General features: G+C 39.1%; 2 protein-coding genes across 2 annotated transcripts in view; both read left to right on the top strand.

The window, feature by feature from the left end:
• Positions 1-7,739: 7,739 nt before the first annotated feature.
• On the top strand, positions 7,740-8,631 carry LOC108041560. Its single transcript, XM_017119492.1, has one exon. The coding sequence runs from the start codon at positions 7,784-7,786 to the stop codon at positions 8,519-8,521; it is 738 nt and encodes a 245-aa protein (XP_016974981.1). The 5' UTR covers positions 7,740-7,783; the 3' UTR covers positions 8,522-8,631.
• A 9,018-nt stretch (positions 8,632-17,649) lies between these two features.
• The window catches only part of LOC108041558, a 77,321-nt gene continuing 68,296 nt past the window's right edge, over positions 17,650-26,674 (top strand). Inside the window, 1 exon segment of the mRNA XM_017119490.2 lies at positions 17,650-18,188. The gene's annotated coding sequence lies outside the window, so the exon portion shown is untranslated.

Below are 26,674 nucleotides of genomic sequence, written 5' to 3'. Positions count from 1 at the left end.
GTGGGACTACAAAAGTAATTACAGTCTAACCAGCTGTTGCCCAGATTAATTGCCTCCGGCTTTCGAAATGGCTGTAACTCACAAAATGGGCCGGGAAAATAAAGGAATGCAATATGATTTTTTCTTCACACGTTTCTTGGTATTTATTTAAACATGTTTCAAAGAAACCATAAGAGAAGGAAGAAATGTTCAACACATACATTTTAAACTAGAAACAGACTTAACCTTACAAAACTATAAGATATCTTTGTTTAAATATATTGCTTAAGCGAAAGGCTACTCTAATCCTTTAAGATTCACCGGTTTTTCATTTAATTTAATAAAGCACAATTTTCCCATCTGGGAAAATCATTTTCAGCGAATTTGTGTGAAAGTAAACAGCAATAAGAAGTACATCAAAAGGGCGAAACAAAGAAGCCGCCACGGGAATATTTCTGAAGAGCAGACTGGGTAAGTGGAATTCGAGCTTGCAGTTCCACTTCATAAACATGAACAAATTTATATATATCTAACCCTTTTTCCTTCTTTGCCAACAGCTGGTAAATGTATTTCACACTCTTTGATTAAGTAAAAGAAATGCAGGTTTCCATGGTAAATAAAATAGACAGAAATGCTTATTGAACTCTGGAAAGTATTGATGGCAATCGAAAATGCTCTCACAATTTTATGATTTTCAATCTTGGGCAATAAATGCCATTTCTATTTGCAGATTATTTATAAATATTATTCTTAACAATCTTTTACCAAAAACACCTATTTTTGTGAAAGCCCCGATTTCTATCTTTGTTTCCTTTGTTTTTTTTTTTTTTTGAAGACCATTTAGTAAAGGCTTGTGAGCTTTTGACTGGCGAAAATAAATTCTATTTGGCTTCGCCCACATTTTCGGGGAAAAAGTTTTATTTAAAACACAGCGATTCCCTGGGGTTTTCGCCAATCAAAGGGAATCAATTTTTCAGTCCCCGATAGGAAATGTATAATTAAAAGCGACTCCATGCGCAAATTATAATTTCGTTAAATGTAACTTTCCCGCTTGCCTTTTTTTTTCCAACTGACACATGGCCCGCGGGATGAAAATAGTGAAAAGAGGGTAGCTGGAAATGAATATTTGATTTGTCTGCATTTTAATGAGTTGCGCCTGCGGCACCGTTGATAATTATGCGATAAAAATACTCGCATCGCTTTTGTACTACTCCTCGATTGCAATGGCAAGGAAATTCGCACATCCAATTTATTGCCGGGGCATTTACCGCACTCGCTTAATTGGAACATTAACCCGGCCGCCGAATGGACCATTAAAACTAAACTAAACTAAACTAAACCGAAACTGAACTGAGCTGAACTGAACTGAACACAGACCCAAAACTAAAAACTAGGCTCCAAAAAATTGCACATTTATTTGCACACCAGAAACGCACATGCTGCATCATCAAATGTTTTATTTGGGCACAACATGCAAATTAGCCAAAAACGCTAAATGGCTAATTCAATTAAAATTCCATGGCCAAAAATAAAAATCAAAACAAAGGTGGGGGCGGAGACTATTTATGGGGGCGTGGCATTACTAAATCAACACGCACAACAACAAATCACTGCCACACAGCAACAGAAGTTTATGTTTTTTAATTAAAAATTTGCAAAGAATTTCAAATAAGTTCGTTATTAGGTAAGCATTTCGACTTGGCTGATACTCTGGGCTATAAAAAAAACTCCTGTTTATTCAAGCTTTTTTCAATGCCAAGTCCAATTTGAAATGTAAATGTAAATCCAAGTAGCAATAATAACTACTTATGTCCTATAAAACTATACATTGATATCTATGTAAATGGAAATAAATGTATAATATAATATCGGTTGTTTTTAAGCATTTAAAGCTCTGATTTACTGTTTACTGAATAATCCAAGTGACAAGCCGAGCCAGTAATCAAATCCCCCTTATGGCCAACTGCTACTCCTTCAATACCCTAAACAATTGCTCTGTGCTAACCGCATTATGCGCAGGTGTGACCCAGGTGCGCGTTTGGCTATTTAAAAATTGGTCAGCGGTCATAAATTTTGGCCAAATTCAGCCACGTTAACAGAATGTATCCATGTGTTTGTGTGCCAAATGAAATCAAGCATGTCTGATGAGTGGGTCGGGGGGCGTGGGGGGGGGGTGGGTTTGAGGGGATGGAGGGGATGCCACTTCCGGTTCCGGTCCACATTGCCCTTCTATTCACGTTGGTCTGTACAAGTATGTATGTGTCCATGTTCTGTCCGTGTTTATGTCCATGTTTATGTTCTCTTTTGCCGCCATTGCAGTTTAATGCGATTTTAAGGCATGCGAAAATTATGTGCCATGTTCTCGTGTTCTAGTTTAAAACTGAAACATATAAAAATAATTTATGGAAAATTATAAATATATAAATGTACGGTCCGTATAAATGGGAAGTTTTCGCATTGAATAAATTTGAATAGGAGTACGGGACGTAATCCGTATGCGATGAATAAATAATCAAAAGTGAAAAGAGCTTTACAATGCTCGAATCGAAGCGGCGCAATGATCGCCTCTATCTAGATTTGACGATGATTTAAGGCCCGAAAGTGGGCTATATAATAAATGAGTTCCAGCTCAACAATATATTTATTTAATAAAATTTATTATGACAAGCAGTGGTTAGTTTTTGCTGCCCGTTCTCCAAATGATTTATTTTAGCTACATAAATATCCATGGTAAGTCGATATATAATAACGAAACAAACACATATTTATAATAAATATATAAGTTTAGATACTGTTTATAAATCACTAATCTGTTTGTCTCTGTTTAAATGTATTTCAGCTTGTGATTATTATCCATCGTTTGTCGGATATTTAGAGGACGTAATCTTTATTTTAAAAAAAGCCTGGGTTGGCTGTTTGACATCTAAGTTTTCTGCTTTAAAGTCCTTCAACTTTATTTGCTGCTACGCCAAAGCCTAGCTAATCGGTTGGCAAATAGTGCACTCGCCTAATCGATGGCTTTCTGATAGTCTCGATTGCACTTTCCCTATTTATTTCCCATCCCCATTTGCTGCTCGATTCACGCCTCATTTGAATGGGGCCAAAAAATGAAGGGCGACGTCAGTTTCAGAAGGGCGAGCGATTAATTATGCGCATAGCAACTTCCTGACGGGCAGTGGGGGGTTAAGCGTCCTTCGAAAGATGGCACAATGGGGGTTAAGTGAGAGGGGGGGGGTCCGTATCCCCCCATACCCGACCTTAGCACACATGTGACGTGTCGGTGTTGGCATAATATATGCATTCTTATTAACAATCTCGTCGCCATTCTGACTCTCAACAACTTTGGAACTTCCCCAACCCCTTTTAGCCCCCTTTAAGCCCCCTCCCCCTCCATTGCGGCTGCTTCATTTGGATGTGTAAACGTGTTATTTATTTTCCCCTGCCCCATCTGAGAAAGCAAAAAAAAAAACAGAAAGAAAGAAAACTGAATGTTGCCTTTTAAGTGGCAATAAATCAAATTGTCCTGTTCTCTGCCCTCTGGGAAGCTGCCTTTCTTGAGAGGACCTCCAGATGGGGGCGGTGGCCGGCGGGAGGGGCGTGGCAGTCAGTCAGCGAGCTGTTGGCAACTTACTTTCATATTTGACTTAGTCATAAAAGGCAAAAGCGATTCGCTTTCAAGCTAGCGAAGGCAAGCCAGAGTCACACAGCGAAAAAATATCCAATTTGGCAGATAAATTTTACAAAATCTCTGACCTGAACATTTTTTTTCAACAATTTATTCAATTCAAATGCTTTCAAGGTATTTTTAAGGCAGCTGTATTTCATTTAACATTTTTTTTAAATACAATGAATGCAAACATTTTTTTTTGGTAACAGTTTCCTTAATTTTTAATGAATCTAGTTTAGCTTCTGCTGATTTTGAGCCAATGCAAGACCTTTTAAACAGTGAAAAGTATAGCAATGTTACATTTTATATTTTTAATATTTATAAAGCAGATTGATTGGTTTTTGTATTGTGCTCATAAAACTGTCAACTATATTAATGTCTGTCGGCCTTGAACCCATTTACACTGTTTTGAACAATGAAAAATAAGGGTTATTATTGGTACTATTTTTCTCTGTGCCGGAAAGCAAGGACTAAAGACTAAGGATCTGGCACCCCAAGTCAGTCAGCTGTAAGCTACTGAAGTGTAAGTGTGTGTGTGTGTGTGTGAGTCTGTGTGTGTGTGCGGGTGTGCTTGTGTGTGTGGTATCGCGGCTTTGTGTGCTGCGATGTTTGTTTAGCGTTCCATAAGCTCTTAAGCTCATTTCGGTTGCGTTTTATTTGTAACTTGAGGCACACAACACACACACACCCAAACACCCACACCAAAGCTGACTTTATTTATTTAAAATAAAGCTGCCAAGCAGCTGAAATATTGAGTCAAACAATTGCAAGACGACAGCTGCAGCTTCAAAATTAAAGGAAAATCCAAAGAAGAACCCAAAGTAAGGGATAAATGTGAAAGGTAAATACAAAAGGTTAAGAAAAATTGAAGGGAGGTGGTTCTTTTTAGAGACGGGGAGTAAAAAGTATTTAATCCCGGCCAAATGTTATCAGATAGCAACCTGCACTTCTCCACCTAACGCGCCTTAACAAACTAAAAAAATGTCAACAAGTAATGTTCTTAAAAAAACGAAGGAAAGTAGGTCTCTTAGCTTCAGGGTATATTGTATTACGCGCAGTTTAATAGATAAAAGAAAATACAGTAATGTAATCAACACAATGTAAATACAATTTTCAAACATGTTCTTAAAAAAATTACAAAGCCCTTAGGAAATTGGCGCACTTTGATTATTATACATGGGAAACATGAAATAACGTTTTAATATTGCCCCAAAGTATCCATTTTAACACACTTAATCTAGAACATTTTGTTTACCATTTTGTTTCAATATTTTCTTGATTTTCGTATAAAATTCTGACTACCCATTGCAAATTTTAGCCTCAGCTATTTGTTAAATATTCTTTCAAGGATTCTCCATCTAAAAACAATATAGCGAAAATCTCAGAGGGTACTTGGCGGTCGAAACAATCGCGAACTAATATGCCCTTTTATTTATGCAAACAGCACCACGCCCACCGCCCATTTGGGTTGGTGGTGCATGTCTTTGTGGTGCTTTGTGCGCTTAGTAACAACAGAATTTAACACCTTTTGATCGGCAGACAGCAAACGACCTGCGAGTGTTTGTTTAGTTATGGCACAAAATAAATTCATGTAAGCTTCACTGAAGGGCACACCCACACTGGCACACTGGCACACTCGCCCAGTCAAACACACACACACACACAACCACACTCCCCAACACACAGAGCAAGAGCAAGCGACTCCGAGTCCGACTTACATATGCTCGTTATTCATAAACTTAATGCCAAAGAGAGCATAATTTTCATTTTGCCAGCATTTCGGGTTTTGTTTGCCCCGTTTTCGGCATCAAGCCACCCACTGGAACACCACCCAAGGAAGCACTGAGAAAAAAATGTGATTAAAGAGTGCCTGCATAATAGTTTTCTCTAGTGATAAAACAAAGATGGTGAATATGTTAATAAATGTTTGATTACTTCAAAACAGCAATAAGGTTAGCAATGTTGAGGTTTTCCTGACTTGTTTTCTTCAAGTGCCAGACTAAGGCACATAAAAGCCAAACATGGCCAAGAAACGGGCAACAAGGTGGCGATGAGAAAAGGGGAAGGAACAGGCTGCGGGAACAACAATAAACTTGTGTAGCAGCGTCGGTAAGTGGGAATTATATAAACATATACATCAGTGAGCAAACACTCACACAAGCGCCGCAGAACACACACCATCACACACACACGCAAATGGCAGCTGTTGCGGCTTCATATCGGCAGCACACGCGGCGTATGAGTAATATGCGTAGCTCATACGCCGCGTTTGCTGCGATGGCGATCTCAACGGTCGATGAGCCAACTGAATGACTGACTGAATGACTGACTAACTGCCGAACGGATGGCAGACATGAATTGAAGTGCTCTCGATGCGAACTAATCACGAATTGGGTGGAAAAATGTTTGCGAAAATCTAACGAGAGAGATGCTGGGAAAAAGGTCGACTAAAGAGGCCCCTCTTGGATTCGGAAATTAAAGAAGCTCACAAGTGCATTAAATTAATGGTTTAACAAAAATAATTGGCTTAGTATTAGCAAGTAATCTCTACATACTTTTCAACTAGGATTTGGGTGAAAATATTAACAGCAGGTTAAATAGGTAAAAAAAAAATGTGTTTGCTTTTCCCTATTTAAATTAAACTTCCTAAAATAATAACCTAATAGCTTTTAACGTAAATTCACATAAATATAGCTTGCACAGCTAAGAATAAAATCACAAAAATTTATTTTTAAAACAGCCTAAGGTTTTGAAACACAATTATTTGAACATATTTTTTTACTCTACCAAATTAAATTATGTACTTATAACAAAAAACGATTCTCGTTAGTTCTGCGAACTGTCCGCGACTTTATGACCCCTGATAATCACTTTCGCTAGAGCTTAAAGGTCCTAAGGTCAGCACATCAGCTAAGTGGAAGAACCTCCTCGGGAGTCGCTGCTTTTTTAGGAACTGGGGCGACTGGCCTGGTTCCTTTCCACATCCTTGCATTTGAACCGTTTTCTTATCTGCTTGTCGGGGCATTCGCTCGATTCGTATTTCAATTATGCATTCCGACAGCATGACCATGGAAGCTGCAGTGCACCCCCCTCTGTCCCCAGTGCCATCCCCGCCCCTGCAACTCCCCAGTTTACCCCCTTTTCGACCTGCTGCAGTGCACTGCAAACTGCAGAGGAAAATAAAAAGCAAGAGTGGGGCTGAGGCGAAAATTTCTGTTACATTCCGCATTCCGGTCATTAATACGCCATCAACATCAAAAGCTCGGGGGAGGAGAAACAGATGGGGCAAAGCTAGAAAGGGAGAGAGCATAGTTGGCCAGCGTCATAGTCATAGTTATAATGATCGTCATAGTCTTATCCACTGCCACACAGTACAAAAAAAAATGGTAAAAATATATTGACTTTTTCGGTTACTCTTTAGTATAAATCTCAAAATGTCTGTCAGTTCCAAAACTATTTAAAATTATAAAAATAAAGGTAAATTTCAGCAGAAATATTTCGCTTTCTCTTAATTATTTTTTGAAAATAAGCTTTTTGTGTTTATAATGTTTAACATTTCTGCACTATACCTATGTTATTCATGTTATTTAGTTAATAACATATGTGTGTATTATTTAACGAGCCCTGACATTCACATAGAGTTGTGACCTTTTTTGCTGTGTACATCATCATGGCCACGTCTTGTTGGCCTGGCCGGCAGAGTTGGTTTTTTTGTTGCTGTCCGGCAAACACGCACGGACGGACTGTGGAAATGCAGCTGGAAAATCCACCCACCTTCCTCTTACCCCCCTTTCCCCGCCCTTCTGAAGCGGCGGAAAATGCGAGTGTTGTTGCCATTTGGTCTGTGGAAAAGTTGCACGCACGGTCGCGCACCTGAGTGAAATAAGATGAAATGCTAATGATGGCAAAACACTCAAATGCCGGGACTAACGGTCCCCGATAAAGAAGCGATACATTCCTCGAAAATATGGGGTAGCTCTCGCAACAGGATTGTCACAATCCACAGTCGAAAACTATAGACGGAACAAAGGGATTTGAATTGTGGAAATATCGAAATATCATTCATCAGTAGTTGTTTGTTTGTTTCCCATCATCGTTTGTAAATTGTTATTTTGTATTCAGTAAAGTAAGTGAAATATGGAGCATAGAGCTTCAACGGCTGAGTCCCCGGGTACAGTGGAAGCCGCAGAGAATGCAGAGAATCCAGCCCTCTGTCCAGTGGCCCAGTGCCGATCCGTGGTGAAGCACACCCACCTCCTGCGGCACATGATCAGCGATCACCTGGATGCGAGGACACGAACGCTGCCCTTTCAACTGCGCCTGCGCGAAGTGGTCAGTGGGCAGGGCACGCTGCTGATGCTCACCTACCGCCAGCTGATCGTCGATCATGACCAGTGTTTGGCGGTGCTGAACTGGCGTCCCGACTCGCCATTCGACCTGGTGCCACCGCAGTTGGACCTGCCACCGTGCCACCAATCACTGACCCTCAACTTGCCCGTTCTGGTGATGGTCTGCAGGACCACGTGGAAGGCACTTCTCAGCCAGGACAACGAGGACGGCCAGAATGGGGAGCACAACAAGGACAGGGATCTGACCTCCGAATGGGGCACCGTCTACTTGCTTTGGCTCGTCTCTCCCCTCACCCGACGACCCATAAATGCCAATCTCGCCGTGCTGAATAGCCAGCTGCAGTGCATCGTGCGGCGGAATCGTCGCCGGATCCGGAACTTTGCCAACCGGATGCCCATCAGCCGGTTCATCAACGGACTGGACCCGTTCTTTGTCAGCCTCAACGAGGATCAGCTGGACGAAATGTGCGACGGAAGCGGGCAACAGGCCACCGTCTTCCTGGAGGTCACCATTGAGGGGGAGTAGCTCCACAAGGATGTCTTCAATTTAACCCATATACATATATATTTCATGTTTGTAAAATTGTCGTAGTGATTTCTAAGCAAATTTTAAATGTTCTCTGTAAATTAATTACTTATCAACTCTACACGCTGAATTTAAAATGTGTTTTTCTGGCAATAAAATTTCCATTGAATTTTAAATATTAAATTTTAAAGTTGAAATCAGTTATACTTAAAAATGTGACCTTTCTGCAGGGCGACTGCCTCTGTTTTGTGTTTTTAATATTTGCAAATTTATGCAAATTATCACAGAGCCGACACAAAAGTAATCGGCAACTTTCGAGTGTCCCTGTGCCTTTGGAGCCGGTTAATAAGTTAAAATCAATCTGGATTGGGGTGTGAAGCGAGGGGCGTGGAACAATTTGGCACCTTGGCACAATTTTGGCAGCGGTTTATGGCCCACATTTTGGCATTATTGATTCCGCTTTGCCAACTTTATTGCCCCTTTTTCTGCTTTTTCTGGGGCATCACTGTTTTTATGGGCCGAACAGACACCGGATTCCTTGAAGCTGCAAATGTGCCATAAATTGTTGTCCTTTATGTTTTTATGTCCTGGCAGTCAGTCGACAGGATGGCCTCGGCGGCCAGATCAAATCAGATCCGATCCAAGTTGAGTATTTTAAGTGATTTTCCATGTCATCGTGAGGTTATGTGAACGAGGAGTTAAGCTCAACATTTTTCGACATTGCAATTTGTCAGATTAATAGGTCATTGGGTTTTAAATTAAGAATTTTTGCTCATCTTAATTAATTTAAATCTTTTTTTTCAGAACACTTACTAAATTTGCAATCAACAGAAATCCGTTCACATTAAAACTAAATAATAATTGGCTTCCTTACCAAAAAGTTGCTGGCTGACAAAAAGCTTGTGTGTAAAACTAAAACAGGTACTTTCTAAAGAGAAACTAACTAATTTTAATCCTTAAATCAGCGGCAGATAAGGCTTAATATCAAACTACAATAGTTGCCAGGCAACTCAAGAAAATGTGAAAGCAACTGGAATGGTGGGGAAAAATCTCTACAATTTTTACCTCCTCCTTTTAAGTAGCCAAAGAGGTAGCTGGTAGAAAAAAAAAACAAGAAACGAAAAAATGGAACAAATAAAATGGGGAAAAGGAACGAGAGTAGACAATGGCAACTGCCGGGAATGTGGGCTACTTGAGATCCCAATATAACGCGACGACATGTTTACGATGCATTTGTATCTGAGCATAACACCCCTTACTTTCCCTTCCCTAGTCTCATCTTCATGTTTTGTATGCTCACATGTTGGCATTTTCATTGAGGAGCAGGAGAGGCAAACAAAAAAAAAAGAAAATCAGTAAAGTCGGCGCAAGGATTTCAAATTCCCAACCCCCATTCACTTAAACCTCCGACTGTCCGTCCGTTTCCCCGTAATTCTGTCCGTAAGTCTGTCCGTAATTCTGTCCGTCCGTTAGTCTGTCCGTCCGTCCTCCTGTCCGTTAACATGTCCGTCCGTTTCCATACGTGTGCGTGCTCCAAAATCGAGAAACATCCCTTGGGTGGGGCAACACGGACAACGATGAGGACACATAAAGGCTAAATTGGACTTGAATGTGCGCCGTGGAAGACATTGGCCGGCCAATGGACAAACACTCAAGTCATTTATCCCACCCACAGACCCCTAAAAATATCTGGCAACCGCCGGAGCCTATTGAGTTGGAAAATTCAATGGATATATAACCATTCAATTGCGTCCTACAAGTGTATAATTACGCCTCGAAAGCGGAAAGGTAGGAGTATGTATATTTGGCTATGGCCCATCTCAATCCGAATCCTTTGCCCACATCTCCTGCCACCCAGAACGTGTTAACACGAAGGCTGAAACGTGTACTTTTGGCCGAGTGAGTGGGACCCATCAAAAGTTTTTGTTACTATTCTGTTTCGGTTTGCCCACTCATCACTACTGATTTTTTGGGGAGTAATAGACCTTAAGTCAATTTTGAAATAATTTTTGAAAAGCCAGTTAAAAAATGTTAGACTACTAATGTTAAATTTTTAGTAACAGCTATTTGAGATGATTAAAAATTATATGTGAAACAGTAATCAACACTTTTTTATGTTACTTCTATATTCGTTAATTTTTATAGTCATATGTAATTAGTATTTTTGTTATTATCCAGTACTAATTGTCGTTCCCCTCAGAAAAAGGATTGCAACTCGCTTGTTATGTGAGTTTACTGGGTATTTCAGAGCTTCATTGTTTCGGTCTTACCTTTTTGTTGCAGTCTAGTGTGGAGATGTTTGGAAGGCAGGCTCCCAATTTCTGGACAACTCTGGCCAAAATGAAGACGCCAGCCTGCCCCGAGGGTCCAACAAAAGGACAAACAGACGAAAGACATCTGGAGGGGACCAGGGGATTGTCAAGTGTGCTGCTGCCCTAAAAGGTTGTTCCAACTAAATGAAAGAGCTTCAAGGTTGTGCCTGCGAGCCACATGAGCTATGCTGTGCATGAGGGTGAGTGACTGTCAGGCGCTTCTCCTCGCTGGAATCACTCGGAAAATGCTTTTTCTTGGACATGATTTCCTTTAGCACACAGCGAAAAACGGATAATTGCTAGCTTGAAAGAAAATGGTTGAAAATGATCAAGAAACCTGTATAAAATGTTTTAAATATATAATGAACATTATAAAAGGAAAACATATTTCTGTTTCTCATATAAAACTTTAAGATCTTGATACTTATTTATTTTTCTATAAAGGGGTGCCAAAGAAATCACATATAAAAGTGAGTAAAATTCGCAGCTTAAAGAAGGGCCTTGGGTTTCAGAATGAATTCAACGGATTTCTGGACTCAAAATGTATTACTGCATATTTTACATAGTTCCGTGAGTAGTTTTCAGATCCTAGTGTTTTCTGGGGCACCTCATTTATTTTAGTAGTATCAGAAAGTAAGCTCAAAATTACTTTCTGTGCAGCAAAAATTTGGAGCCTCTTCATTGATGGCTGGCATAATTGTTGGACAGGAATCACATGGAAGGTCCACTCGAATAAAAGTGCTCATTAAACGAAGATAGCTCAAAATTCGACTCGATATTCGAAAGCATTTAAAGCGATATTCGCCAACCCCTTGAACTTTGAACTTAATGCACATTTAAATGCGGGCACTTGGTCGCAGTCTGTTTGTCCAACTTTTCTGCTGACTTTTTAGACTAAAAGTCAAATATTTCATTTGGAAATTCCTAGCGACGAGGCGAGAATGAAATGTGAAAATTTAACCCACACACACAGGGACACACATATTTAGCCACAATTTTCAAACTGTAAAAACCACCCTAAAAACCACCCACTTTGGCGGCTGCTTAAAAACTATAAATTAAGTTTACAACTTTTCCGCAGAAACTTTTTTTTGGTGTCCTCCACCGTTACTGTTATTTTCGCTGTTCTATCACAGTGTGACAAAATGGCATTGTCAACCCGGAATCGGAATAGGAATCTCCGTCTCCGTCTCCGTTCCTCCATTCTCTATTTCTCCGTATCTCTGAGTTTCTCCATTTCTCCATCTCCGGAGGTGTATATCAAGTGCTAGCAAAAGCAACTTTGACATCCATCATTTGGCATCTGTGGCACTTGTTGACCTTTGTTTGCAACACGACACAAACAAGAAGGCGAGGCGAAAAATAGGTGCAAGTGCGGGTGGGTTCACAAGGTGGAAAATAGGGCAAAATATCTGTGAGGAGGGAGAGTGTACAGCTAATCAAAACGTCGCAGAAAGTTCATTAACAACATTTTCCAGTCAATTGTCTTGTCAGCCGAAGGAGCGGGGGAAAGCACTGGCAAATAGAGAGGAAACAACGAGACAGCCAGCTTATTTCTGCAGATATGTATTTTTGTTTGCACCTGCCTTGGGGGCGGGGCCCCGCCCCCATTTCACGACTTTGGGGTCGGCGGCTCACTTTGTTAACAACTTGGCATAAAGTTGTTTGTCTTTCACCTCGGCGTGTCGATGACATCACAACGAGGAAACCGGAATAGAAAAGTAGGGGGAGGGGTGGAAAATCCAGAGGGAGGAGTGCAAATTTATTGCCAGGCAAATCAAGTTAACTTAACGAACTGGACCAAAGGCACAGACCACACCAAACTATTAGAAACTTTATTTTCACAGGCATTCACAGTTTTTTTTGTAAAATTTTCAAAGAAAACTCATGATGAAAACCTCACGAAAAATGTGAAAATTGGTATTTTAACCATTTTCCGCTCAAAAATATCAGTATTTTTACGATTACAACGCCAATAATTGTCCTATAATGGAATGGCATACCTCGTTGAACTCGTAACAAAATTTCCAATCGAACTGCATTCACAGCTTTTTTTGTAAAATTTTCAAGAAAACTCATGATGAAAGCCTCACGAAAAATGTGAAATGTGAAAATTGGTATTTTAACCATTTTCCGCTCAAAAATATCAGTATTTTTACGATATCAACGCCAATAATTGTCCTACAATGGAATGGCATACCTCGTTGAACTCGTAACAAAATTTCCAATCGAACTGCATTCACAGCTTTTTTTGTAAAATTTTCAAGAAAACTCATGATGAAAGCCTCACGAAAAATGTGAAATGTGAAAATTGGTATTTTAACCATTTTCCGCTCAAAAATATCAGTATTTTTACGATATCAACGCCAATAATTGTCCTACAATGGAATGGCATACCTCGTTGAACTCGTAACAAAATTTCCAATCGAACTGCATTCACAGCTTTTTTTGTAAAATTTTCGAGGAAACTCATGATGAAAACCTCACGAAAAATGTAAAAATTGGTATTTTAACCATTTTCCGCTCAAAAATATCAGTATTTTTACGATTACAACGCCAATAATTGTCCTATAATGGAATGGCATACCTCGTTGAACTCGTAATAAAATTTCCAAGCAAACTGCATTCACAGCTTTTTTTGTAAAATTTTCGAGGAAACTCATGATGAAAGCCTCACGAAAAATGTGAAATGTAAAAATTGGGATTTTAACCATTTTCCGCTCAAAAATATCAGTATTTTTACGATATCAACGCCAATAATTGTCCTATAATGGAATGGCATACCTCGCTGAACTCGTAACAAAATTTCCAATCGAACTGCATTCACAGCTTTTTTTGTAAAATTTTCGAGGAAACTCATGATGAAAGCCTCACGAAAAATGTGAAATATGAAAATTGGGATTTTAACCATTTTCCGCTCAAAAATATCAGTATTTTTACGATTACAAGGCCAATAATTGTCCTATAATGGAATGGCATACCTCGTTGAACTCGTAACAAAATTTCCAATCGAACTGCATTCACAGCTTTTTTTGTAAAATTTTCGAGGAAACTCATTATGAAAGCCTCACGAAAAATGTGAAATTTGAAAATGTGGATTTTAACCATTTTCCGCTCAAAAATATCAATATTTTTACGATATCAACGCCAATAATTGTTCTATAATGGAATGGCTTACCTCGTTGAACTCGTAACAAAATTTCCAATCGAACTGCATTCACAGCTTTTTTTGTCAAATTTTTGAAACAAATAATGGTGAAGTCATAAGTTAAAATTGTTTAATTTTCGTCTTATTAAATCTTAATATCCTAAATCCATATCTATATTAACTAGCTAAACTAACTTCATATCTAAGCCAGTTTTCTCATAAGGTGAAGACAACACATGCACCATTCCCATTGAGTTTTTTCCATTTCCAAATTGAATTTTCCTACGCTCAGGAATCCAGCGGACTAACCGTCGACCAAGGGTGTAAAAATCAATCAAACAAAACGAACTGACACTTGGACAGACGATTAAAGGAAATGGAATATGGGACCGGGGCAAGGCAACTCGATATGCAAGTAAACGAAAACCAGACTTTGGGAAAGACAGATGGAAAATCTCATGGATGGGCTGGGAAAGCTGGGTAAGCGAGGGGAAAATAAGAGGGGATTTTGTCATTGTTTCGGTCAAACGCACAACAACAGAGCGTTAAATTCACACAAAACGAGCAAAGATAAGTCCGATTTTGATTCGGAACCAAAGACCTTGGACAGCCATTGAAGCACATCCTTGAAATTGTCCGAAAAAAGAAACTGAGACAATGGCGAGCTTCGAGATATTGGGTATTTTTAAAAAGCCTTGGAAAGGTATGTCAAAAAGGCTTTCACAAATGTATTAAGAAGTTTTCGTATAATATATAACATACTTAGAAATATTCCTAATAAAAATTAATAATATAATTTTGTAAGTCTCGATTACAAGTAAAAAGTTTTCCAAAAATAGTTTTGATTATTTATATATATATAATATATTATATTAAAACCTCAGTACTCACATTACTTGGCAACTTATTTAAAAATTTTTAGAGGAAAAACATAAAAAAATCTAAAAATCACTGGAGTTGATAAAACTGATTAACGAACTTTCTCTCTTCGTTTTTTGCAGCACTTACCCACTTCTTTAGTTTTTTCTTCCATCAAAACAGAAAGGAGAATGTGTGTGTGTGTGTGTGTGCTAGACCAATATTTTTATGCAGGCCATTAGCAGCATAGATTATTTTTGCATATCAAATGGCCAAAAGGAGTTTTCCGACCCCGCCGCCCCTTGCCCCTCCGCCCATCCGCTTTTCCCCATTTTCACAGCACTCCAGCCGAGTGAATGAATCCTTCAGAGCGGAGGACACGCACAAAAGCGCAAGCAAGGCAAACAGGTCAAGGATATTTTGCATATGTGAGTAGGCAAAACGAAACAAAGAGGGGGTGTCTAGTGGGTGGTGGTTGGGTGGTGGGTGATGGTTGGGTGGCTCGGTAGTTGGTGGTGCAGTAAGGATTCCCTCATTTCGACTGCCATTGTCACCATCAGTCGTCTGCAGCGTCATCTTCATCTACAACGTCATTGTTGTTCGCCACTCGAAAGTCGCACAAATGAACGCGTAATTGTTTGCACATGAATACATTGAGTAAATATTTGCAAACACATTCAGCATTCCACCGGTTTTCCCCAACTTTGCCCCGATTTTCCCCTGATTTCCCCCGATTTTCAACCGATTTTCACCCGCTTTTCCTCGGCTGCATCCTGAGCCGAGCTGAGCCATCATCATTTGCATGCCGGGGCAAAAGACTTGAATTGCATTGCCAAGTCAAAGAAGGCCTTAATCTGCTTACCTTGCCTCGGTGACATTTCTTTTCACTTCCCCTCTTCCCCCTCCCCCTCCTCCTTCCCTATCCCCCCCTCTACCCCACCACATCACACTAAGGAAAATGGAAAATCGCTGGAAAAGTTGCTTAGCTTGGCAGGGCTTTGCTTTAATTACGGCGTCCCCGACTTTGAGAGCATAAACAAATTGCAAATTGTTTATGGCATGCAAATTAATCAAATCTCTTTCTCAATTAAGCCTGCAAGCCAAGAAGCCAACAAGCGAAGGAATTGCAGTGGGGAGAAGTGGAAATAAAGATGGAAAAAAAGCAGGATAGGCAAAGTGAATCGACAGATGGCCGGGGCCAAAAGGAAAAAATTGAAAAACAGAAAAATATTCCAGTAAGGGGTCAGCACTCGCATAACTCAAATGCTTGTTTTCTTTTTTTGTCCCGCATTGTAAAAGTAAACGGAAAAATTGATACTCAGTATTAGCAAAAAAAAAAGTAACATGTTGTCGAGTTTTGATACCTTCTGTAACTTATTCCGAAAAACCCTTTTAAAACAATTTCTTATTATAAATATATTTAAACTACCAAAAGACACATTTTATTCCCATTATTACGGATTGTTATACAGTTCTATAGAAACATAAGTATTAACTATTGTTTTTAAATTTGTTAAACACACAGAAACGAAATGTGTTTTATATAAAATCCTTGAATATATTATAAAGTCTTTAACTCATAAACACTTCTAAAACAACTAGCCTTAACTAAACTTTTAATTTCATTAAGCAATTTCAAATATTAAAGACATGTAGGAGAAAATAGTATGGAACTTGCACAATCGAAAGAACCTTTAGATGGCCATCAATGATCCAGAAATGGACGATATGCTGCGTAATTTTGCTCACATGCAATTAAATTCGCTCAACTCAGTAATTTGAAGCTGGGAAGTTTCCATTTCAGAACCCGAGGGGGGAAACTCATGTAATTGAGTGTAAACTTGTCAGAGCATTTATTTAATGCCTAATCAAGTGATGTATAACACATGACTTACCCACTTTGCCACCTCCACATTTCCTTTGGATCGGACCATTTTGCCATGGGTTAAGGGGATGGAGGTGACATTCGTGTTCTTTGAAGGGGGTTAAGTTAAAGTGTCAGTTGTAGCTTGTCAAAGTTCTGTTGTCCAATTAGCATAATTTTATGTCTCAACTTTAGCCCAGATGCAACAGATACGGATACGAAAGTATCTGCGACACATCTAAATTGCCGAATGCCGGAATTCGCTTAAAGCTAACAATAAACTGTTCTTTTGTTCCTTTCATTACGAAAACTTATCATTGGCTGATGGCATTTTCTGCTCAGATGGATTCCCTCATTAAAGAATAAAATGTAATTATTTTAGATGTGCCAGCAAAACAATTTATCATTGGGATCTAGTTGGGGATTATGGGTGGGATGAGTGTGTCTAAGCAAGTTTCTGTGGGTTATTAGCAGTGCTGGAAAATTGTTGAAACATTTTCTTTTTTTAAGATACACTTCACAAAAAAACTAAATTGGACAAATTATGGAGTATTGTAAATAATCTTTTGAATAGATCTACATAAATATTTTCAATTTAAAAGAACTGGAATAAGACAAAGTCTTTGACGACTCAAGAACTGGAAAATATTTATCTGATAAAAAGGCTTTTTGTATCCTTTGTCAGGCCAAGTTCCCATCATGCAATTTTCCTCGACTATTAAGGCCACTTCGATGGCCATAAGCGATTTCAGCCAGGCCAAAGAGAAATATCAACAGCTGGCGAAGAGCGAGCCAAGGTCGTTTGCCGGGGGCTCTCTCTTTGGTTTTGGGGAAAACTCGCTGGGAAAACTCACCACGCCGACAAGGGTTTTCCGAGGCGACGACGAGGGCGAGATACGAGGCTTTTCCGTGCGGCATTCAGTCTCACGTTGAACTCTGCTGCTGTTTGTTGTCAGCCGGCTGGTGAATTAACCCCAAAGCACAGAAGCCATCCGATTTGGCCATCTGAGCCAAGTCAGTCAGCCGAAGAACGAAGGACCACGACCACGACAATTCGCGACGTGTTGTTATAGACCACAAACCAGAAAACAGAAACTAGAGGTCCTTAAAGGTCCTGTGATCGCGTGACAATAATTGTTTGTGTCTCGGGACCTAAAAAAAAAAAAACAGCGAAAAAAAACACCAGGAAAGTTCGCTGATTTCAGTGCGCGCTTTTCCATTATTTTCGTTTTTTTTTTGTTTTTGTTTTGTTTGCCGGCACAACGCACACCCACACACACCCAGTGATAATGTTAGTGATGATGAAAATTCAATAACAAGTGGAATGCAACAAATGCGCATGAAATGAAAAATTTGTCCACACAAGTGTGAAAAACCGAAAAGTAAAAATCAGATAAAACTGAGATAATCAGCGAGCGAGCGAGGCGAAGCCAAAAAAAAACCCAATCAACCAAATAAGCTGGGGGCAAAAGTGCTCAGAGAACGGTTAGTAAACACAAATTGTTTGTTTTCGTGGCTTTTTCGTGTGTTTGCCTTGAATTGGGGACTATTTTCTTAGTAGCTGATAAAAGCAGAGGAAAAAGTAAGGGGCCATTTCAAAAACCCCCAAGGCCAAACAATCCATACGATCAAGTGGCCTTTTTTTTTTTATAATGACGGAGAGTTAAGTCAATACTATTATTGATCTTAGCCGTTGCTTTTGATAAAAGAAATTCAGTGGTATTTGGGCAACATTATTTTTATTTATTTATTGTATTTATTTTTATTTATTTAAGAGATGAACATATGTCAAAAGTTAAATTGCAATAATTTTTGGCCCATTTATTACAAAAAAAAAACATCTAACCGCCAACGGAATTTCTAATTTAAAACAGGCCAACGGCTGAGTTTATTTTATCACGTTGGATTTATCATATTAAGACGGTGGTATTTATTAATACAACTGAACGGCAAATAGAAGTTGGGAATGATCTCTTGACCAAAATGTTTTGCAAACTATCACTGCCCTTGCTTTTGTGATGATAAATATTTTCCGAACCCAGGACTTTTATCTAGGACCACCAACGATGACAGTTTATTTTCCGGACCCAGGCAAATCAATTCCGGCATCTTAGACCTCACCATAACCAGTTGTAAATCAGGACTTCATAAATAAGAAATTGTGCAAAATAAGTGACTCCATCAGGCAGTGTTAACTATTCTATCCTATCCTTATCCCCGTTGTGCCCGGAAAAACAGGACAAGGACCTACATGATTTATAAGGCACATTAAATTGAATATTCAACATAATGTAGCATTTAAATGACCCACGCACAGCCTGCAAATGTATATCTACATATATATTATACGGAAAAATGGCAAAAGTCGCCCGTGAAGGTCGTCCAAAAGGGAAAAAGGTCTTGAGGTGGCTTTATGGCTGACACTTGGCCATATTGTTTAAATGCGAAAATCGCTTTAAGTTTCGCCAACGATTGAATTCCTTTCGCGGGCCAAAAAACAAAAAAAAAGAATGCCAAAAATATTCGCACACTTGGCGTGTGCGTGTGAGAGAAAGTAATTTACCAACGCAGCGGCAGCGAAAGCATCATAAATCACACGTTCTGCCCAACTACAACTACAAAAAGTGACACCCGGGGGGCGGGATTTTTTTTCTCGAGGGGGGTGTGTCGCGTTACGTGTCCAGGTCAAATGTCAAAAGTCAGCCAATTTGGGCAACATTTTGACAGACACTGCGCTTAGCCGCCGGCCCGCTGTTCATCGTTGTGCAACACTGCCAAGCGATTATCGCAGGGGCGTGATGAGTTACTCCTTTCCCTAGGGAATTACCCGAGATTCATAGTCCCTACATCACCAGAGATTACTTGAATTCACAAGCCAGCAGAACTTCACAGCCTGTTACAAGTGAAATCCCAAATATTTATATACAATCTTTTATACAACACACACAATTTTGGAATATTGGTTTTATAATGCAAACACAAAAAGTTTCCCAAGACGAAAATATTACATAAAAATAAACCTACAAAGAATTTTTCAATTACATTTTGTTTTTAATACAACTATTTCTGCAAAGTTACATTTTTATCAAAATACTAATAAAATTAAATTCACTTATGATAGTGTCAACATATTGCTATTTAAACTTCCTATGAAGCATGAAAATTTCATTAAAAAGTTAAAATAGTTTTGCAAATTACTTAAACTTCTAGTGACGTAGCCTAGTAGCGATAACCATGCAAGGCAATAATAACTTTACTCAACCTAACATTTTCAACTGTTTAATTTTTGAACGAATCATTATTAAAGTGAGCAATGAAAAATATTTTTTAGGAAATTAACAATTGGTTGCGGAATCAAATTCTCAGTGTCTAAAGATACCAAATGAAAAATAGAAAAACATTTTTTTCCTGTGGACTTCATAAGCTTTTTGTTAAGTAAAGTTATTAACTTTCGAGTGACTCTGATATTGCCCATAATCCATTCTCCAACCTCTCTTGACCCGCAAATCATATTTTCCGGCTGTGAATTTATGAGTTGCCTTCCTCTCGGCAAAATGTATGGCCCCGGGTTAACAAGATGTTTATAAAAATGATATTACGATTTACCTAACCCACAGGAGGACAAGCACAATGTGTGAAATGGATGGCGAAGGAGGGGGTCTGGGGAACCCAAGGCCATTAGACAACGCATTAATCTAATCATATGAGTTTGTCTGTCTGTGTGCCAAAAATCATAAACTCAAAAATGTTGGCTACACAAAAAAAAGACGCACAACACACAGAGACATTTGCAAGTTGATTTATAAGCCCGCTGATGTCAGTTACGTGCAAAATGGCAGCAAGTTTTTGGCCCACGCACGCACTCAATAATGTTGCGAGCATGGGTTAAGGGTTTGATGGGGAAGGAGGGGCTGGAGGGGATGGATGGGCTGGCGGCTTACCTGCTTTTGTGTTCCAGGGGTGAAAGGTTACTCGCGGGGATTTGCCAGAGCCAAAAGCAAAAGCATTGCGCAAATTGCTTGCAACACTTTTTGTGCCATCCCCGACTGCCTTGGCTTTTATAAATCGTTTAGACACCACCTCCATTGCCGGGAAAAGTCCCCATTTTCCCCCACTTTCCCCACTTCCACCCCCTGAATAACAACAGAAGAGCGGTGGCGACAAGTCGAGTCAAAAGAAGCCCGAAAAACAGGAAGCCACTCCCCTTTTGCCCCCATTTGCCTCCATTTCAGGCGCCACTCAAAACACATCCATCAACAGCGTATTTATATGCGAGGCGAAAGGTTAAAGGTGTTTCCTTATTTTGTTCTCTTTTTCTGTATCCAGAAGCCAGGCTCCTAATTGTCAGGACTTTGCTTTGGCTTCAGCTTGTTTGGCCCTTGCATACTTTTGTGCGCTCGTCGCGTAATGAAGATAATTGCTGCTAAGCGGATCCTGCAGGATTTCTGAGACACCTCCGCATTCTCACACCCATTCATAAAATCCACAACGTTTCCAGCCCGCAAATTGGGAGGAGGGAAATGGCGGAGCACCTATTTATTTAAATTTAATTCAGACTTTGCTAATTTAAATGCATTTTCTACATTTTGGTTTCCTAACACTGCAATAGCTCTCATCATTATTTTTCATTTCCGCTTAAGGCTTGGCAATAATTTAAAAATCTATTGAAAATAGTAGAGTGATAAAGCTTAGGGTCAAAGTTATAATTGCTATTTTATATTTTATGTGTTAGTATTCCTAGCTTACAACTTCCTAATTGTTTTCAGAAGTTTATTCAATTTTTTTAGCCATTCCGAAAAACTTCCGACTGTAACTTTAACAACTAGTGCAGTTAATTAGTTTTCGAGTTTTCCAAAAACCTTTTCCATTGACTATTGTTTTAAGACTTTAAGAATACCAACTTTAAATGTTCGCTAAGCCCTGTTTAAGAATTCACATAGCTGCAGCTGCTGCTTCACTATTTTATTTCCCTTTTCCCTCTTTTTGTTTTAGTTGCTTACTCATTTCGCCGTTTTTAATTTGCCCGGGATGAAGGCTTTCCTTTTGGAGCAGCATCTCTGGTTGCTTAAGCGAGGAGGGCCTGCATTAATTAAATTCTTTCAGGTGATAAAAGGTGTCGAGTCTGCAGCTATTGTTAATGCAGGGGAGGAGGGAGGCAGGCTAATTGGTAAATGCTCTCAAGTGCCTGGCTAACGAGGCGTATGCGTAATGCGAACAAAGTCTGAAAAGGCAGTTGCCTGGCCTAATCAGTAGCAGTTCCTGCTGGATCACTATTTGAGCTCTAATAATCTTGGGCATAAATTCTGGTTGAGTTGAGAACTTGGCCTTCTGATTTGCCTTGCATATATTAGGATTTATATTCAAATTTTTACCCAAAGGGAGGGGGAAAAAAAAATTGTTTACAGGCGTAAAATTATTGTGACAGACGTTAACATTTATGACTAAGAAGCACACGACAACAGGTAATTGTTTTTTTTTTCTCTCAGTTGTCTTCTTTTTTCCATGTCTTTTAGCTATACGCCTATTTTCTACTTTATTTTTTGCTTCATTTGTTTTCCTTTTTCGGTCTCCTGCTCTCGTTTGTTGGCATAAATTTATTGTGTTCGCCCGCCTCACGCATTTGCATAAATATTTTAATTTGCATTTCAACGAACACGAAAAGCGAAGTGAAGGCAGACCATAAAATCCATATACCCAGAAAATAAATACACGTATATAAGATATGTATAGCGGAGGACTGAATGAAAAAATAATAATCTGTAAGAATCTATTTGTAATCAAGGGGTTACAACTATCTGGTGATTTTATATATATATACATACATATATTCTTCCATATGCAAATGGTTTATGTTTGGCAAAAACAAATATAATAAGAACTATATTTCCTATCAGAATCGAATTTTGTTTCGGGATTGGCATTCAATTTCTCGTTTAGCCGCGAACGGAATTCATTTTGGAGTTGGTTTTCTTTTATTTTGTTCAATAGGGTCATTTTAAATTTATGAGCCCGCTTATCTCCATGGAAACACTGGCTTACGGTGTCATTTTAACTTGTCACCGATTGTCTCACAGCTTCAATTAAGCTTTCAATTCACATTCAAATTTTTTTTTGGAGGGAAAAACTCATTTGCAATTCGCAAGTCAGTTGGTTCAATATTGACTTTGTTAAGACTTTTGCTTTGGCCCCGAAAATCCATAGATCGGTGAAACTTTAGCCAGGACATTGCGCATACGACACGTAGCCCCGTGAAAGTTTCCAGATTCTTATCATAGCACAAAAAGGAGACAAGCGGAGGGACAAAGGGAAAACAAGGGAGGGAAAAAACTAAACAAACAGCCCTCGCACAGGCAAATATGTTTTCATTTTCTCATATCTCCGGCAAGGGGACTCCATGTATGAGGGAAAACTTTCCATTTCAAAATATTTTCTTAGCAAGCTTCTCATTGCTGGCGCTCCTCTCTCTACATATATGCACAAGGGCAGGGGCAGAAAAAAAAAGGAGAAAAATCGTAGAGCCAAACAAGGCCAGAAAAAGCTGCACTGGGCACAAAAACACGTCTCGTCTGCAGAGGTTTTGTGGTCCCAAAAAGCCGAAAAACAGGCTTTTTTAACTCACATTTCGCAACGTAAGGTAGCTGGATCAATAATTGAATTTCGTCAGGCAATTTGCATATCTGTTGGAGCTGCTCGAAACAACAGTTTGCACAACAACGCGAACACAGGACAATTGCACTAAATTAACACAATTATTGTCAGACGCACAGCGCTCCCGAAAAGGAATTGTAAATGTAGCTACAAGGTAAATAAGTTGTCCGATTTATCAGCCATAATTCGGAACAATTGGATAGCCGTTGGCCATTCTGTCACGGCTCCCGGAAATACTCGATGCAATATTCATTGGATGAAATTTCAACTCTTATTATTTCAACAACCCAAAGCAATTTATCAAACAATAGGCGTGCATACTTGGAAATTGCTTTCGCTTAGAGATTTTGCAATAAATTGTTAAAGTAATCCAGTTAATCACATTATTTTATGATTTAAATAATTATTCATTGCACATTTATTTGGTTTGTCAACCTTTCATTAGGAGCACTTTCGGAATACTTAAATTAAGCAATAATTGCAAGCTTAAATCCTTCAAGAATAAAATTTACATAGTCAACAGACATAATCCTCGAAATTAACCAGAATACCGCTACGTTTTCTTAACAATTGGAAAATACTTAAAGGCCCTTTGTTGTGCAAAAACACGCCTAATTCAATCAGCTAAAGCCGAAACGAGTTGAGACCGAAGGCCCAGAGGAACACAATCACTTTATTAGCCATATCCACAAGCAAGGCCTTAAATTCAGGCCATTTTCCCATAAAAAAAGATAGCACACATAGTAATGGCCATCAAATTTGAAGATTCGATGCGGCAAAAACGCTTTTCATCCCATTTTTTTTCATTTTTTTTGGGGGCCATGGTCTGTTTATCGATAGATAATATATTTAAATTTAAATAACACTTCATCATGTCGACGCTGCGTATGCGTGATATTGTTTGCTTTCATGTTTCGCCCAAGTGAGGCCAAAGCCCATGAAGCATCGACTTATAAATAAACTTGATCCATTGCACAACAGGCAAAGATATAGGCACACACAATTTGCCCCGACTGTCGAGTGCGATAAATTTGGGCTTATGATTTTATCCCTTTTTACAGCCTTTTCAGGCTCGCGAAAAGCAAACGCGGGGCATTTTCCAAGTCAATTCCTCAGTTTCATTTTCATTTCCATTGTGAAGCGGATGGGTTTTTCCCTGCGTTTCTCGGATTGGGCTTGGGTTTTGGGCATGGGTATGGGGTTGTGTGTTTTTGGGTGGTTTTTCCTGGCCACTCATGCATGAAACAGCGCTTCAGGAACAGACAAAACCGAGAGACATCGCATTGTCTGCCGCTGAAGAATAAATAAACTACTCGTAACAACAATAAGCGGAGCAAGTCAAGCAAATTACGCACACACAGCGACAACAAATAAGTTTATTCGGTTAACTTTGGCCGAAACTAGAGAACCAGTCGTCCCCCTTCCGAAAAAAAGCGAAACTTTTCAGCATTACATGCATAAATAACCGTTAACGGAAACCCAAATTGGGCCCACAAATAGAAAAGAATGGAATAGAATTAACGCAGGGAAAAAAATAAATACAAAAAGAAACGGATATTCGATATGACCGGCTCCTTGAAAATAATTTAACCCCAAGAGTGCCTGGGAATTGCCTCCTTTGAGATGAACTCGAGTGGAAGAGCAACTTTGCGGATGGAATTATCTCTTATGAAGATGTAATTGATAAAAGGGAAGGGGCCAGGCGGTGGAAATGGTAATGGAAATGTGATATACTAGGCACAAGCCATTGCGCAGTAGCCAAGAAGAAAGGCCGCACTCGTTAAAATCTCCACAGATAAACAGAGCTACTCGAAAACTTTATAATTAAAGGAGAAACTGCGAAAGCGGGATGAAGTCAATATGTGTCAAAGCTAATACAATCTAGCATTCATAACAGCTAAAACTGAATTAACAACGTATCAACAATTATTTAATAAAAGTGAAAAGGTGCTGGAAAACGACTTAACAGCCACTCAATCTCGGCCCACAAAAGTTTGGCAATTGTTTTAAGCACTTAAGTTATTGGTCTACTTAATATGTGTTTACATAGAGCTAAGCAAAAGCACCTCTCCAATTATTTAACACAATTCAACAATAGTTGAAGAACCGCTTTTTTGATAGGACAGCCAATCAAATGGAAATAACTACGCCACATTACCTTTCCAATTGTGAGGGTCCTAAAAGCATAAAACACAATAAAATGCGAACAATTGCTGGGTTATTTATATAGCCACTTGGGCATTTGATTCGCTCACACTTGATCACTTAACGAGCCGTGGATAATTCCCCACTCAATGAATCTCAAGGAGCAACGGCAACAGCAACTTATCCGCAGATCATCTCAATGGGTATTACCTACTTACACACGCACATGTAAATAGATGGCAATGTGTGGGTGTGGGTGTCCTTGAGCATATATGTGTGTGTGTGTGTGTGTGTAATTATGTGCTACATCATCTTTTATGGGGGCTCAAACAACAAGGGGGCCATGCATCATTTTCTTTGCCGGCTTCCTCTTAATCTTTTTGCTTTTTTTTATTGTCAAGTGTATCAAACGGAATATTGCCACCCCGCCTTCCACTTTTGGCCCCTTATTGCAACCACTATGTCTCTCGTTTGTTTGTGTTTAATCTCGTTTTAATGCCGTCGAGCATCATCGTAAAAATTATTACATTAAATGTCAACGCAAAAGAGAGAAAGAACGCAAGGAAAGAAACAGCACTCACACACATGTATGGATGCAGAGAGAAAAACGTTTGTGAAAAGGTTCAAGTTTTCAAATAGTATCTTAAGATATTAAGTTAATAACAAACTTTCTTTTTAGTATTTTTTAAGTCTCTTAAGAATTCCTTTCGAAATACTTATTTTACAAAATACATCATTTAAATAATAGGTATGCCAACAAAATCTCTGGTGGTTTTAAATCTCTTAAGATATTTTATTTCGAATTTTGGTCAAATGCAACCCTTTCCACCTCAAATTTTTAAAGTCTTGATGTCCTTTGATATATATATTTAAGAATTTGTCATACATTTTTTTCTCTGTACCCATGAAGAAAGTGAAATGAGCGGAGAAATGAGAAAGGAAGATATGGGTGGATAGAGCAGGCTCACTGAAGACGAAGGCGAAGGTCTGTTGGTTTAAGAGGGTCGTTATTATTAAATTTTACACACGCTCACCCACACAGACAACAATAAAGTGTGCGACTATACACACTCACACAGACACACCCCACACACCCATACTCGCGTACAAACAATGTGTACGCCACTAAAATTCAATTTTTACGAGCATAATATGTTTCAATGGCAACACACACACAC

This window comes from Drosophila rhopaloa, unplaced genomic scaffold (assembly GCF_018152115.1).
Source record: "Drosophila rhopaloa isolate 14029-0021.01 unplaced genomic scaffold, ASM1815211v1 contig_3, whole genome shotgun sequence".
Classification (NCBI taxonomy): domain Eukaryota; kingdom Metazoa; phylum Arthropoda; class Insecta; order Diptera; family Drosophilidae; genus Drosophila; species Drosophila rhopaloa.
Note: the sequence above shows the minus strand (reverse complement) of the source record. Positions and strands in the feature narration are given on the sequence as shown.